The sequence below is a fragment of the Lactuca saligna genome, chromosome 2 (genome assembly GCF_052625555.1).
Source record: "Lactuca saligna cultivar CGN05327 chromosome 2, ASM5262555v1, whole genome shotgun sequence".
Classification (NCBI taxonomy): domain Eukaryota; kingdom Viridiplantae; phylum Streptophyta; class Magnoliopsida; order Asterales; family Asteraceae; genus Lactuca; species Lactuca saligna.
The window spans coordinates 141181502-141198579 of NC_136418.1; the positions used below are offsets into that span (position 1 = coordinate 141181502).

General features: G+C 34.2%; 2 protein-coding genes across 2 annotated transcripts; one reads left to right on the forward strand and one right to left on the reverse strand.

Moving 5' to 3' along the window:
• Positions 1-2760: 2760 nt before the first annotated feature.
• Positions 2761-7298, reverse strand: LOC145031847 (uncharacterized). The gene is made up of 8 exons (XM_078980486.1): positions 6971-7298; positions 4056-5744; positions 3814-3975; positions 3688-3739; positions 3440-3588; positions 3288-3374; positions 3070-3198; positions 2761-2979 (listed from the first exon to the last, which is right to left on the reverse strand). The coding sequence occupies exons 1-8, from the start codon at positions 7040-7042 to the stop codon at positions 2929-2931; spliced, it is 2391 nt and encodes a 796-aa protein (XP_078836612.1). The 5' UTR covers positions 7043-7298; the 3' UTR covers positions 2761-2928.
• A 5341-nt stretch (positions 7299-12639) lies between these two features.
• Positions 12640-13819, forward strand: LOC145031848 (Glutaredoxin family protein). Its single transcript, XM_078980487.1, has 4 exons — positions 12640-12905; positions 13174-13247; positions 13362-13460; positions 13548-13819. The coding sequence occupies exons 1-4, from the start codon at positions 12715-12717 to the stop codon at positions 13601-13603; spliced, it is 420 nt and encodes a 139-aa protein (XP_078836613.1). The 5' UTR covers positions 12640-12714; the 3' UTR covers positions 13604-13819.
• The last annotated feature ends 3259 nt before the right edge of the window (positions 13820-17078 follow it).

A 17078-nucleotide genomic window follows, 5' to 3' on the forward strand; every position in this document is an offset into this window, starting at 1 on the left:
GAAAATGGAACAAAGGCATATAGGTTGTTGGATCCAGATATCAGGAAGATGTACATGAGTAGAGATGTAGTCTTTGATGAACAACAAGGTTGCGTGTGGAAGAAGTGTACAAAAATTAAAGTGGTACCAGGTATGAGTTTCAATGTTGAAGGTTTTAACCTAGACGAGGTTTATGATGATGAAGTCAAGTGGGAGCCGGATACCCCACAACAAAAAATTAGGTCGCCTCCAAATAATGGTGAGTGGGCTGAAGACTTTTAGCCCATTAATTCAGAAGTCAACTCACAGTCAAGCCCACATAACTCACCTTTTTACACACCGGATACGCCTAATTTCCCAGTACTCCAAATGCCCCAATCTCGATCACGTCTCCCAGCACCACCTCAAGCTCCACGGGCAGTGGTGCCCCGAAGCGCTATCGGCTGCTCACCGAGATGTACGAGAACACTGAAGAAATTGATCTACCCCCAGAAGAATTGTTGATGATCCACAATAATGGAGAACCAACATCATACTCAAAGGCGAGGAAGAGTAGCGAGTAGGTAGCCGCTATGGATGACGAATTGGCATCAAATGAAAAAAAAAAAGAACACCTAGAAGTTAGTTGATCTCCCAAAGAATCGAAAACCCATAGGTTTAAAGTGGGTGTACAAGCTGAAGCAATACCCAACTTGGAAAATCATAAAGCACAAGGCAAGAATTGTGGCAAAGGGGTATATTCAAAGGCATGAGATCGACTATGATGAAGTCTTCGCTCTAGTGGCCAGAATTGAAACGGTACGCCTCATTCTCACCTTAGCATGAACAAATGGATGGTGGGTGCACCATCTTGATGTGAAATTGGCATTCCTTAATGGTGAACTAGAACAGGAGGTGTACGTCTCCCAACCAGAAGGTTACCAGAAACAAGGAGAAACGAACAAGGTGTACAAACTGACCAAGGCTTTGTATTTCCAAGAGAATTTTATAAAGTTGACTGGTCAATCGAGTTTAAGTGGGCCACCACCGTATACGGATGTTGATAGTGCCAAGAGAATGTTTATTGATTACTTAAATAAAGAATTTGGAAGTGGATGAAAGATTGGTTTTTTGGTAATTTCATAAGTTTTGTATGTTATATGCTTCAAAAACCCTATGAGTGATTGACTTCTTGAATGTTAAGTGAAAAACAACAACCCCTATATCCTAATCCAACCCATGTCAAACACAATACAAAAACAACCTGTTATGTTGCTATGTTATGCCCTGGTTAACAAACAAATTGAGCCGTTATAGTAAAGAAACATATGAATAAGTTTCTTTACTATAATGGCTAGGTTTGTCAGCACGAGAGGCATATGACATACGACATAACAGGTTGGCTTTGTATTGTGTTTAGCATGGGTTGGATTAGGACATGGGATGGTTGCTTTAACTTAACGAGCTTTATGGGTTGAATATTTAAGTTGGACAATTGGACATGGATGCTTCTTTTTTACTTTGTCCAGTGGCTTAATGGGTTATGCAAAAAAGATGGCTTAATGTATTAAGACATCAACAATTTACCTATTTGTTTTCCATCTACCTCATCTCATATTAAACCTGATGAATATTTTAAAATTGATGAATAATAAAGGTCAAATGATTATTTAGTCTCATCCAGACATTTTAGAATTTAAAAAAAAAAAAAAAAAAAAAAAAAAAAAAAAAAAAATCTTATAAAGACAGATAACATTACATATTCGGTCACATGTCGCTCTATATCCCACTCTTTATACAAGACTTATGGAGGAAAAAGAGAAAAACACATACAATTTTTTTTGTCATTAGACTAACTACAGAATTTAGCAATGATATACTATTTATTGTGTTGAACATGAATTGGTCATTACTTGTGAACCATAACATGACTAATGTCTACTGCGATTTGCAAGATTTGGTCCCAGTTGAACTATAAAGATGCAATAGAGATAATTACACTAATCCAAATATAAGATTCATAATTACTTTCATTGCAAATGATTTAAAAACACACACACACACACACGAAATTTAGGTGCGAAAAAATGTGTATGAATTCTTGAAGCACAAAGGGTAATAAAGGAGTAGTGGGGCAATTCATGATTAATATTATAGAAGTAAAAAGCCGAAGGGAAGGATACAAAGCAAAGAGCATGCCTTGGAAGCAAAGAGTACATAACAGCCAAATTACTTGTTGATTCTACACCAACTTTCAACACCATTCTAATTGTATTTTAGTAAATTCTGATTATTATACATACTTAAATATTAAAAAAAAATATGATAATATTTTGTAAAAGTGTAACTACATACATGTTACTACATAATTTATAAATGATGTAACTTAGGTTATTGATATGAAAGTCCGTACAATCATATTACGTTGGACCATCGTTGAGAGATCGAGCCATTATATGAGTTGTGAAATGGATACTAAATACAACTGAAAATGTCATATCTTTCCCATTAAGGTATACGAACAATGCTTCTTCACCCACATCTAAACCCTAGAATCCTAGATCATTTTTCTTTTGTACCCTTATATATATATATTTTTAACTACATATATAAGCAAAAGAAACAAAGATAAGAAACTCGCAAAATCATATCTGTTGCATAAGTGATGTTATTTTATAACCAAGAAAATACGGGTATAGCATGTCAAGAATTGGTTGTATTATGTATATCCCTTGTGACCGAGTAGTAATAATCATAATGCAGCAACCATGATTACTGATATATATACTACAGACACATATCTACACAATTGCATATTTGCATATTTTATGGAATATAATACATTCATACAAAGATGAACATTTTCACACACAAGTACATATAATAATAACAAAGGGATCCCTAATACTAACAGTAACACTCTCTCTTCAAAACCTTCTTCTACTCTTACTTTCGTTGCTTGCCCAAGAATCATCTCACATACTTGTCATTCGTCTCAAACACAAAACTCATCCCCCTTATCTGCCAATTTATAACAACATTAAATTAAACTAATTTTATATATAAAAATATTTTTCTATATCAGAATTAAAAAAACCATGACATGATTACCTCAATTAAACAAGTTGAACTCAGTGCAACCACCTGTCCATGAGCGACTTCTTTGCCATTTAATGAGATTGAACTTGCCCCAAGATTCTTTAGACTGAATGATCCATCTGTTTCCATTTTTATAATAGCCTGAACACAAACATGTAATTTACATTTACATATTAAATAATAATATAACATGAAATTTAATCATATAAAAGAAATGTAAAGATTATTACCTGGCGTCTAGATATCTTGTTGGCACGCCCTTCTTTTCTTAGATCAATATCAACCTCAGTGTCATCTGTTGATCTCCCAATTGTCACCTGAAAAAAAAATTGTTCTAATAAAAAATATAAGAATAATATCTCAGAATTATAAATTATTGTACCTCGGCTTTCCTAATATAGTGCTTTAAACGACGTCCATAAAAAATAGCAAGAGCTCCTTGAGATGACAGGGCTCTTTGGAATGAAGAACGTGCAGCTTGTTCCAATCTAATGATCATCTTTTTACTTCCCTCATATTCATTCCTCACAACTGTACATTATTATTATTATAAAATAAAACCCAACATTATATTATTATTTATATAAAATCCAAAATTTGCAAGAATGATAATAAGAAACTGTGCAACACCTTCACTTGCAAGGCATGACTCCTGAGCATGGGTCAAGTCCATTTCCAGTATCTGAAACAATAATACATCATCAACTATTAAAGACTAGAACTACAAAAAATAAAAAACAAAAATCAAAATTATACCATAGCTTCAACATCAGAGAAGTAAGGTATGTCAGCATCATCATCTGAGTTGTTCTGATCTGATACATTAGAATCATCCATTGATTCTGGATCAATCATTTTCACACTCCCAACTTCTAAAGGTAATGGCATCTCATTGTACAATGTTGGGCTTCCAAAACCCTGTTCACAGTAAATAAATAAATAAATAATGTTATAAGAATAATGATTAATAATCAAACCAAACCATTTGTACATGTTACCTGCAGTTCAGCTTTAGCACCACTTTCCTCCATCATTCCATTCCGGGTGATTTCAAGAGGTGTGTGTAATTGCATTGACCTAGTTTGACCAGGAATCCTAAGATGATTATTCGGCTTCACAGGAAGTGGGGCCCGATATTCAACCTCAGATGGCTCGCGTTTGAAAACAGACCCAAATTCAGGCAATGTGCCGCTTGGCCCTGGGAAACATGGTGGAGTAAGATCTTTCCCTTTTCTTACTGTGATTATCCCCTGTTCATCTTTCTCATGAGATGAAGGAGACAATGGACACATGGAATCTGTTGTAGTAACTTGTCCAATACAAGGAGGAAAAGGAGTAGAAGGGTGAATCAGTAAAAAGATATCATCATTACATGGTATGTCTGGATCCTCCCTGTTCAAAGTGCAAATAATTTTCCCTTCTGTAAGCTGAACAGATTCCATCTGTGATACTGATGCTGATGCTGATGCCACATCATCTTGAACACTAGGAATCACATCAACATTGCATAAATCAACTTCTTGATTATGAACATCATCCGTTGTATCTTTCATATGATCCTTCACATCTACATCCATGAAAAGAATATCATCTTCATTTGACAAGTTGAGAAGAGAATCTGGTAGATCTGTGTATTCACCCTCATGAACACCACTTGAATTTATAAAACCATTAGGTCTGTTTCCCAAAAGGGACACTACTACCCCTGGTGAAGTTTTATTCTCCCTGATGTGATCAGAATCATCGGGGAGTGGTGGTAATGTTTCTTCTGTGACTTGATGGCTTTCTGCATTGTTGTCATCAACTGGCATATCAGGGGCAGAAACGTCTTCTAACGTCTTCCATAAAGGTAGTCTAGTTGATGGAGATGAAAATGATAAAGGAAACGAAGCACTTCCATCCGAAACAGGGGAGCTAAAATGGTGTTTCCCTCCAAATCCAGACTCTGGTTTATCAGTTTTGAGATTGGGAGGAGTTTCAGATGCACAGGTGGCGTTTTTTATTGGATCAAAAGAACCGATTAATTCGTTTCTTGAAGGGGAAATATCTTCTGGAAATTTAAACAAGTCGCCTTCTTCTTCCCTCCCATTAATAAAATCATTTTGGCATCTTTCCATATGAAAAGCATTAGGATTATGATTATGATTAATGTTATGATTATCAATAACTGTAGTTGTAGTAGTAGTAGCAATGCTTCCTATTGATTCTGGGAAAGCCTGGCGTAATATCTCAAAATCCTTTTCCTCAAACCCTAGATTATTCGCGAGGCAATCATCCAACATGGCATCGCCACCTGGAGCCACGTGATTGGTTGTCACGTGATCTTGAAATTTATGTTCTTGATGGTTGTAGTTATGAAGGCTGCGATCTTCATAAAACCCAAGATTTTGGGAGCTAAAAAACTCGTTTTTTATTCGTTTTCGCCACGAATGATATTGTTTCCGGATGCTTCCGGTTTTTCTCTTTTCAAGGACTTTTTCAGTTGCTTTTAAATTGTCTAGTTTGAATTTTGATGATGGATTTGGATTAGAACCAGAGAGTTCAAGTTCAGCCATGCGAGCAGAAGCTTGAGCTGAAACATCGGGATCATAGAGAAGAGAATACCATCGATCTCGAATTTCACGAAAGGTAAATCTGCGTGAAAATTTTACTGCTCCTTTAGCAAGTGCTTCTAGTGAAGCTCCACCCTATAAGAGGTAAACAAGGGTAAAATTAATTTTCCAAATCTAATGTGCATTTTTACTTCCTTAAATTCGAGAAATATGAATGCAAAAGATTCTTTAATCTTTATAAGGAAAATCGAAATGTTTTCCTACCTCGATAACCTACGCACTCCTAATAGAAAGAATATACATGCACCAAATATAAATATATATGTTTATTCACTATACTTATGAATCTCTGTATTCTCTGTTTATAGAATTTAGGAAGACATAACGATTGCCATAATGAAGATAAACTATGTCAAATGAGACCAAAAGATGAGGAAGAATGATGTGCAAGTGTCCAAAAGAAGCTCCCTAGAATAAATGATACACATGCTAGATAAAGAAGAATACCTACATGGAAATTAGCATTCCTCATACAAGTACTAAAGAAATTGAAAGTTGTTAAAACATAACTATATTTGGGATTCTGTGAGATATTATAATTTCACCACATAAGGTTTTGCTACAAATTATTTATAAACAGATCAATTGAGTTTTCGTATCTTCATCACAGTGTATCACACATGAAGCCAGTCAATTCCAAAATCAATAGTTTAAAAGGTACTGGAAAATATCAACATTCTAATTGAGTTGAGTTATGAATACGCCTATAAAATATGATTTCATGGTCATTGCCTAATTCATACAATTAGTCTTCTCTTATTCTGCTATTGAGATCAATGATAACATTTTAATTACATGGTCAAATAACTAGAAAGCGAATGACGATAAATACATACATGTGTGTGCATTAATATTATTAGGGTCAGCAATTTATAATTGTATGCAGCAATTATTCTGAAAATCACTCAAGGTGCCTTCACGAATACAGGTGCATCTACTTAACATAAGTATAACACACACACACACACACGGGGTCGAGGGTATTGTGGTGTATTAGGGCAACTAATCTATAATCGTATGAACCAACCATCAATTATCCCAAGCTTCAGTAAATCAAAACAAAATTGTCTTACACAATTTACTTCCACTGATAATAAATAAGATTGAGATTTCGTGAATTTCATAGCAGGTTATAGTGGCATCAGTTCATACTAACGGTGACCTAAAAATCTCGAATACTAACATAATCTACGGTTGCAATCATGCAGGTAAAAAATCCCCAAAATGAAGTTGGAAACATGGATAAAGGCAATGGCCCTACAATCAAAGACAACAACAGATAAAAAAACACGTAATCGAACCTCGATTGAATTCTTAAGCAACAGGTCGTCTTCGGGAATCCAGGGAGAAGAAACAGAAGCCGTTGCTGTCATCTTCTCCACTGACGAAAAAAAAGCCCTAAATTCTCGCTCAAGGGTAACAGATATAGAATTTCTCCGAAAATGAGTAAAATTTGTAGAGGATTTCTAAGGAGAAGCTCAGAATAGCAACATCGAGAGGGAGGAGAATGCGAAAATCTTGTTGAAACTCATCGCGCGGGTAACATCACTCTCGAACCATACCACTGTGTTTTTACAAGAGAGGAGGAGCAGGTTTTTACTTCGCCTTTTTGTAATATTTTATTGAAGTTTGGGATTTTGTAGCGTTTTTTAGATTTTTTAAGGATACATTGCATGAAAGGTACTATATTTATTTTTGTTCATTTTAAGTAATATATGAATTTTGGTCGCCAAAAATTTTTAAAAAGTCATTTTGAATTAATGTGACATAATACATCGATTAAAATGTTGAATTGGTAACTCGTTTGGTTATGTAAAGTAGGGGTGTGCACCAAACCGCACAAACCGCATAAACCGCACACACCGCACCAAACCGCACCGCCTAATGCGGTTTATAACTAGTGTGGTGCGGTTTGCGGTTTGAAATTTTGTTAAACCGCATTATGCGGTGCGGTTTGTGGTTTCCAATTATAACAATGCGATTCAAACCGCACCGCATATATATATATATATATATATATATATATATATATATATATATATATATATATATATATATATAATACAAACACATAAAAATTACACAGAAGATACGAATTTGGTTTTATTACTAATGAATTTTGATATCACCAATTTCAATTTTTGTAAACAAATTTGTGATAGATTATTTATCTGATTGTCTAATGTAACAATGACTAGTATTGTTAAAACATTGGCAAAACCAACTTATCTTGATTCTATAACTAATATATTTATGTATAAATTTTATGTACATAATATTAAAAATACATATCCTTTTTCAAACCGCACAAACCGCCCGCACCAAACCGCACCACATAACGCGGTTTAGAACCTTCGCGGTGCGGTTTACGGTTTTCTAAAATTTCAAACCGCACATGCGGTGTGGTTTGCGGTTTCGACTCGAAACCGCACCAAACCGCACCGCGAACACCATTGTAAAGTATCATATGCTCAATATAGAATGTGTTCGGCATAAAGCGTTTGAGGGATTCTAATTTCTACTGTTTGATAAACCCTTCCGTTTTGAATATATAAAGTTTCATTTGACACTATAAACTTCTAGCGTTTGGTTTAAACAAAATGTTATTTTACGTAGCGTTTAACAAAACACTACCAGCTACAAGCTACCCGCTATCAATTATTTTTGTTGAACACGCCATAATCACACGAAATTTTTAAAAAACAATTAAAATAAATTCTAACAATTGATTAAAACCTTTTCTTTTTCTTTTTAAAAGACCACAAAAATTACATTTATAAAAAAACCAAGAACCTGGGGGAAAATATAAGGGAGAAAAACATTGCTAAAGCAATAAACAATCAAAGCGACCCATTTGTGATAAAAACCAATAAAAGCTATCCAAATTCCAAATTGATTATATATACAATATTTTTTTAGGGAAAACTCCCTAAAGTCTTTATGTTTTGGTTTCATGATTTAATTTTTATACAATCATATTTTTATAAAAAAAAATAAAAAAAAAACAAGTGCACACAATATATATTTATAAAAATATATAAACACTTTGCATTAAAAAATGTTTTTAAAAAAATTGTTTTGTATAGCAAAAATATAGTTTTTTTTTCTGTGAAAATGTTTTTTTGTATAAATATGATTTTTATATAGCAAAGAAACATATTCGAAACAAAAATTTGGAAAAAAAATATAAAAAACAAAATTTAGGATGAATTTATAAAAAAAAAAAAAAAAATTGAGATATAGGCAAAAAAGTGTGAATTTTGGACCAATTTGTAATGAAATTTAAAATCTAGGTTAAAAATATAATTTTTGAAAGTTTGACATGTAACATCTCAGAAATCACGACCAATTTAAACTTTTCCAATCAACTCATTTAATAATAAAAGTGTTTACAAAGTCATTGTGTTCAAAACGTAGTACAAAATAGAGTTTTCCAATATCAATTATTAATTAGATATGTACGGTCATGTCTTTGCATTTTCATGATCATCGAAAGTACCTGAAACTATAATTAAAAATTGTAAGTCAACGCTTAGTGAGTTTCCCTCGAAATACCACCACATAAATACATAACATAATCGAACAAGCATGTTGGGTGAAATTAATCATCGAACTGGAATGCTAATATACAACAGGTCCACTCAGTCATCGGACTGGAATACCCTCGGGCCCTCAATACGAGTCTAACATACCAACCGGACCCTTAACTCGTATCTCGAATGCTTTTGAGCCCTCAATATGAGTCTGGCATGCCAATCAGCCCTCAACTCATATCTGGAATGCTCACGGGTTTGTTGGCTATAACACAAAGCAGTACAACCTCAACCTAACACAATATGTCGAAATATACATTACAGATAAACAAACAATCATTTAACAGGCATACATGCAGATCTACAGATCACTGCCACATAACAGCATATGCCACATAGCAGCATCCTATAAACTAGAATACCGATCTAACATATCATTACAACATAACAACATATGGTAAACCATGATATCAATCCAATGGGATGACCTTGGTGTCTTCGACCCGAAAGTACAGTGAGGAAACTCACCTCACAGTCTGAACAAAGCTAATGAGGTCCCAACTTTGAATCTCAACTCTAACCATCACCTATCCATCCAAATGACCAATTCTCAAACACAATCCAAAATACCCCTAGGTCAAAGTCAAAGTCAACGAATGAACACGGTCGAGGGCTTCGTATGCGGGGCGTACTCCAGAGGTACGTAGGGCGAACAAGCGTCTGAGGCATCAGGGTCATACCTACAAACGCGCAGCGTACCCTACGGTACGCCCAACGTATGCAACTACCTTATTCTTAACACATTCAACACTTATTTCTTTGACTTGATTCTTTCATTCACATATCCAAGGCTAAAATATCCTCAAGAGTCATGAAGCTTTCAACTTAATGACTTCTCATGCCCGTTAAATGCTTAAAACACAAAAACTCAACATCTTAATGCTTTAACACCTTATATAGCATGTTTGGTTAATCCAAATTTGATCAAACACCGATCATGTACTCTATAAATTGTTTTTTTAATCAAAATTTAAAATGGAATGCAAAAATCATATAACATATTATAATGACTTGTATTGTTATCGTATATGTACTTGTTAATTGTATGGAATATTTTGTTAGCTAATTTTTTATTAAAGCAACCAAAATGCAAAAAAAAAAAAAAAAAAAAAAAAAAAAAAAAAAAAAAAAAACCTCAATAAGTGACACTTAAGTAATTTCCGGGTATACCCGAGAATATTTGACCCAACCTAAAACCCAAATACCCGAAACCTGAGAACTCGAATTACAATATAGGTCGGGTATTTGGTATTGTTATTTTAAAGAAATACCCGAACTATCCGACCTATTCTACCTGAAACCCGAAAATTTTACCCGATCAACAATATGGATACAAAATCATATATTCTTTATATTTCTTTGTAATTTTCCATTTCTAGCTCCATTGCTTGTGAGTCTTTGAATAAAATTTAGTTGTTAAAAGAAAAAGTGGGTGTCATGTCACACTTACAGGCTCCTTCACTATCCATAGAGACGAGCTTAGACTTGAGGGAATGGTGTCATCGAAACCGCATTTCCTTCACCGCCACATAAGCGTCACATCATTTTTTACCACACTAGTGTGATTTCTTGCCACACCAAGGGCGTGGTGTCACACTTATATTTTATTTTATTTTGTTTTTTTACCTATTTTAATTTAATAAAACTTCTTTTAAAAAAAACACAATATTAAAAAGATAATATTTCATTAATTAAAAATACAAATATCATACACTGCTTAACTTTAAAAAACTAAAAATTTAGAAAACCATATTAAAAACATAAAACCTACAACTTATTAAAAAAAACACACCAAACGATTAAAACTAAAAAAAAGGCCATGATTTACGTAACGTTTTTTTCACTTTCTCCTTCATGGCCAAAATAACTTGAAGCTCGTCCCCAGTCATATTCGACGTGTCCATCGCTAGTATTCACATGTCACTCTCCCTTTGTTTCCGAAGCTCTCTTTCAGAAACAATTTGCAAAATTTTGTCCATTTCGTCTTTTATGATCTTCATGTCGGCTCCCATTCTTTCAACTCATCTGAATCTGACGTTTTGCCTTTGCCTTTGTTTTTTGCTTTATCTCTTCCCGTTGGTAGGGAATATGGTGAAATTGGAACAAGTTCATCTTCGTTCAAATCAAATTGAACACGAACATCTGATGTAGTGTGGTTGGACTCAGATGTTCTGCTGCGTTTTGAACCACTGTCGATATGCTCGTTTGATGTTTTGCTACTCAGCCATTTCTTTTAACTTTCAAAAAATTCCAAACTTTTAGAAATTTGAAAGCCTTCAGATTTTCTTTTTGATACACTTTCAAAGCTTTCTTCAAAATCATTTGATCACTTTCTCCACTTTTTCATTGATGTTTCATGTTGTTATACAAGTCATTAAACAACATGATTTCTTTGTTCATCATCCCCATTTGGAGTACACTTGATGTTTTGTACGGTATTCTCCACGGTTCATTCCTTTATGGAACCCATGTAAAATGCGAATCCAAAAGCGGTCATGCTTTTGGTCTTTTCCAACAGTCGCATCTTCTGAAATATCGATCCAAGATTGTGCCAAAACTAATACTTCCAGAGGTTCCAAACATTTAGCCTCCGTCTTTTCTTTTCTTTTAGTTGTTGCTCGAGTGGGCTGAGTTTCTGTAACGAATTTCTGTTCGGAATCAGAAACGACCGTTTCTGGTTGTGTTTGTCGAACAAACTCGGGTTAAGACAAAAAATCAATGGATTAAAATCTGGGTTGGGTTGTGGTAGTAGTTGCGTTGGTCGTTGTGGAAAATACGGAAGTATACCGCCGTAGTGGTAATACGGAGGTGAAAAAAATCGGTTGATCAATTAAAGTATTGGGATGGTGGTGTTTTCTAACCGGTGTTTAATTTTTGATGGACCTTTTGGAAGAAGACATTTTTTAAAAAAAAGTTGGAGGAAAAGAGTAAATATTTTGGTTTAGGTTGTGTAAATAATGGTTATATATATATATATATATATATATATATATATATATATATATATATATATATATATATATATATATATATATATAGAAAGAGAGTGAGAGTAAAGATTAAAAAAAAAATTACACGAAATCAATGATTGTTCAACGGTCAAAAAGGGAATCAAGACCACCAACCAATCACAGGCCGCGGTTGTTTCTAGCCGTAGTGCAGCCAAGATCGCACCCTGAAGGCGGTGTTTGCGGTTGACATGGCACAATCGCGGTTCCAAACCGCAATCCACACCCATTAGCCTAATTCCAAAAGAATCACATAGAGCGCATATAGGGACTAGAAAATTAAAATTTAAAACTAAGAGACACATAAGCTGGAACCCTAATACATTGCGGACCATATATGTAAATTCGAAGGGCTTGAAGCCCATGAACCTGCCTAATTTCACCATTTTCTTTATTGGACATTCAGACGCAAACTAAAACACAGAGACAGAGAGACGAAGCGAGATGAAGACGATGACGGTGTCTCGGTCGAATTATCGCTATAAGTTCGGATTGTTAATTTCTGGAATTGTGCTGTCGTTGTTGTTGTTGATCAATGCACCGAAGAAAGCCGAAGCTTCGAAGTCTCCGTCGGCTTTTGTTCAGACCGTCATATACTCTAACAAGATCGCCGTGTTCTCCAAATCTTATTGCCCGTTAGATTTCTTTCGATTCATATTTATATATTTGAACAGACTGCATGCCTATTGTTAGAACAATCGTGAAATTTTTTGAGTTGAATATACAGGACTGCTTGAAATCATTCATTTTATCTCGTTACTCTGCGAAGTTTGTGATTAGTAGTTTGTTATTTATACGATTGGAATACACCAGGATGAGTTTTGTTGCGTAATTATATTGAAGATACAATTGATTATCGGCATCAATATTGAGAACACTCGGTGTTATTTGTCACGAATTTAGGTATTGTCGTCGTGCCAAACGCATCTTTAATGAACTACAAGAGCAACCTTACGTTGTGGAGCTTGATCATCGAGGTATTTGTCACCTAATCTTCCATTGTTCACTAGGTTTAGCATTTTCTTCTATTTTACTTGGAATGATCAATGATATAATGTGTAACACTAAAAATGTTAAGATGCCATTTTCAGATGATGGATCCCAAATTCAGGATGTGCTTTTAGATCTTGTTGGCCGTCGCACTGTTCCTCAAATATTTGTTAATGGAAAGCATATTGGTGGTGCTAGTGGTTAGCCTTCTTCTCCTTTTACATATTATATTCTCTTCATAAATTTACAAGGTTTCTTCTTCTTATATATGTAGTTTATTCTTGTAGATCTTGAAGCAGCTGTTAGGAATGGCGAGTTGCAAGAGCTCCTGGATAGTAAGTGAAAAAGGAGATATCTGAAAGCTGTCGACCTCCTTTCGATGTAGTGTTGACTTTTCTTCCTCTGATGCATGCAAAATGTAAATCGTTTACTAGTGAAAACACAGAAAAGTGATGTCTATTGGATGTGTTTTACCAAATCAATTTACTTTCCAAAAATTAGAATTTCTCAATTTGTATATCTAGTCTCTGAATGAATAAGATGATGAAGCCATTGCATATGTGTTGGGCCTCCAAGTTGACTTCTGGGCACTGAGTAATTTTTCTTGATTCTTATAAAAACATTAACATTTACATTGCAATTTAGTGGCTTCAACAGGTTTTCAACTTCTCCTGTTGTACTGGATTCATCACCAACAATCAATTTCCCTCCTTGCCTTACAATTATTTCTATCAACTTCTACGATCACAGGTGTGATTTTACACTTGCATGTAGCTTTTGTATGCACTGGAATTATCTCTTTTTTAGCATGGAGAAGAGATGATCTGATGGAGGAGACTGTATGTCTCAGGGTACCCTTCAAAACTTAATACAAACTCATGACAGCAGAAATTGCAGCCTCTGACAAGAGCAAACTCAATTTGAGCTTCATGCTCATCTTTAGGGGTGAACAACATTGCAAGGGCATTTCTGTCAAAAAGGTACCCTTCAAAACATGCTACACCACACTCTACACCTAAAATTACTCTACTCCGGTTCAGGCATTGCCTGCATATTATAAAAGTGCAAATGTGATTATGCAAGAAATAGCATTGTAGTTTCCATTTATTTCCTCATAGCATTCTCCTTTTAATTTTCTATGCCAACATTGTATTTTCAAAATATATTTTAGGGCGTTTCACTTTAATTTTTTTACCCATTATAGCTATGAGTAAAAAAATATAACTAGAACCTGCATTCTATTTATGTTGTCTATACAAATCCGAAAATAAAAATGCAAGGTGGTTCACATCAAGGTGAAAAAAGTTGGGTTTAAGAATTGTATTAGAAGACCAAGTCTAGATCTTAACAATGCTGTCCATAAAATATGTGAAGCAAAAAGTGTCGAAATTTGATGAACAAAAAAAATCCATATCTACACCTTTTATTTTTTGATAAAGATAAACAAATGGATTTGATAGTGAATGGGCATCATATCAAATTAAATGTTTCTATTGATTGGGTTGGATTTCTATTGCGACAAAGATTATGTTTTGGGTTCATGATGAAAGTAAAGGCTCATTGATTAATAGAGGTAACTTCCTTGAACTTCTTCAATTCTATGCGGATTAAGATGATAAAAGTAGGTCTTGTTGTTTTAAAGTTGAAGCTCCAAAGCATCCGCAAATGAAATGCAGTTCAATCATGTGCACATTGCACTAAGTAGGAATAACTAAGGTCGAATCTAATACTTGTAATTTGTAAAGGTGCATTTGATCCCCAACTAAACCTATATGAAATAAATGAATACTTTGTAGTTTGCACCCTTTTAAAGCAAAATATTTGTACGAATGGAATCCATTACTAGCCTAATCGACTGTGATATGAAATACGCGTCCCTTAGCTTTCACCCTTCTCATCCTTTGTCAGAATGTGTACTATGTCCTTTTGAATTGAACTACATTTCATTTGTGAATTCTTTGGAGCATCAAATTAAACACAACACAACCTCCCTTGTTATTTTGATCCGCATAGAATTTGAACAAGTTCAAGAAAGTTACAATCACTACATGCGTCTTCACTTTCATCCTAGTAGCAATAAGAATCTAACACAAACACAATCAATTGAAGCATTTAATCTGATACGAGTCTCGTTTCTCATCAAAAGCAATGGCTAAGGGTTGCTTTTGGATCATGAATATTTGACACTTTTGGATTGTCATATTGTGTGTGGACTTCCAATGATGTTTCTTATTCTTATTCTTGGATTGACTAAATAACATGAATTGAATGTGGCTTCTACTCCTGTTGGTATTTAGAATCATCAAACCAATAGGGATTAAGGTCCTGTTTGTTTTTTCGAAACGAAAATGTCTGAAGTTTGCGAACCACCTCTGCAACCCTCTGTAGAAGAAGAGGTGGACCAAACGGCTGCAACATTTAATAAAAAGTTTGTTTTTTAACGCCTGCAGACTGCTGTAGTAAGTTAAAGTAAGTTGTGAAGAGGTTTGAAGCAGTTGGTCTACTGCTGCGCCACGCAGCACACGCACAACAATTTTTAAGTCAGAAGTCTTTTGAAAAACAATAAGCTGCAAATGGTCAAGTGTTGCGCGTGTGCTGAATAAGTGATCTGAAGTGGTTTTTTAGAAAAAACAAACCACACCTAAATCTACGAATTCTACCTCCGATCTCTCTCTGTTTGTTTGATTGATGTTTGATGATATTCTTCTTGCAAGCAGGATCTTATAATTTCACCTTGTTGATCTAAATGATAAACTTTCATCCTTGGTTTTTCTCTTGGATCTATACTATAGGAAGTGTATTTTGATAAAGAGTTTGTTGCTCATTATCTCCACGTGTTGTTTCACAGTCATTTTGATAAACAACTTGTTTTAGAAAACCTCAACATTAAAAGCACAATAAAAAATAATCGGCACAAATTCATAAACATTCAATCAACCTAATTTTCATAAACATTCTATCACCATAAATAAGTGAAATTAATCAATTGATAATGTTAAAAGCACCAACACACATACCCCAAATATGAAATACCCTTTTAAGTGTTGCTAGTTGTCTTATTTAAACTTCAACTAACAAAGGCTCTACTACTTTTTGATTTCTCCTTTCAAAGCACACCTACTCTAATCTAATTGTCATTCTGAACAAACACTACATAAAAAAGCTTCAAGTCACCGGCTCATCCTCTATTTGTCGATTGACATTAGACTCAAAGTCTCAATTCTCAAATATGAAATCTCAAAATACTACAAGTTACAACTGCAATTAAAAGCACCAAACCAAAATTTATTCATTTAAAAGTGCTCCTATAATCTCTAAAAAAGTTCAACATTAGGTGCCCATCACATGTTTTGGCTATGTAAATTCACCCTTGTTCACCTGTAATATATTGTTGATGTGGCATTTTTTTTAACAAAACACTTTCAAACTTCAAATCTTGTACCATTTTTTTTTTTTTAAATTATAGCATCAAATAGGGATGCACAAAATAACCGAACCAAGAATTGAAAAAGAAACCCGGAGAATCGACCTGTTGAAAACCCCATGGCTTTTGTTTTATTCTATACAAATAAGTTTTATATACAGGTTTGATTGATTAAGTTATTTAAGTATGTTAAAAATTGAAATATTTAACACGTGTTTATGGATTCATTGTAAGTTAAAATTATGAAAATATATTTGTAGTCGTCTTCTATTTTCTTTTAAGTAAATTACTTGTTTTGTTTGAGTTTTTCAGGCATGCTTAATGATCTATCATATAAAAGATAGAAGAAAACTAAAAAACCAAATGTTAATCAGGATAGGTATTAATTATATTG

Bases quoted from the DNA above. Each gene is read 5' to 3' on its own strand.
- LOC145031848 (XM_078980487.1), top strand. From the start codon at position 12,715: ATGAAGACGATGACGGTGTCTCGGTCGAATTATCGCTATAAGTTCGGA. The intron at 13,248-13,361 runs GTATTTGTCACC...TGCCATTTTCAG, and splicing joins TGTGGAGCTTGATCATCGAG to ATGATGGATCCCAAATTCAG. The intron at 13,461-13,547 runs GTTAGCCTTCTT...TTATTCTTGTAG, and splicing joins GCATATTGGTGGTGCTAGTG to ATCTTGAAGCAGCTGTTAGG.
- LOC145031847 (XM_078980486.1), bottom strand. From the start codon at position 7,042: ATGACAGCAACGGCTTCTGTTTCTTCTCCCTGGATTCCCGAAGACGAC. The intron at 3,199-3,287 runs GTAATAATCTTT...GTTTGTGTTCAG, and splicing joins ACAAGATATCTAGACGCCAG to GCTATTATAAAAATGGAAAC. The intron at 2,980-3,069 runs GTAATCATGTCA...ATAAATTGGCAG, and splicing joins GTTCAACTTGTTTAATTGAG to ATAAGGGGGATGAGTTTTGT.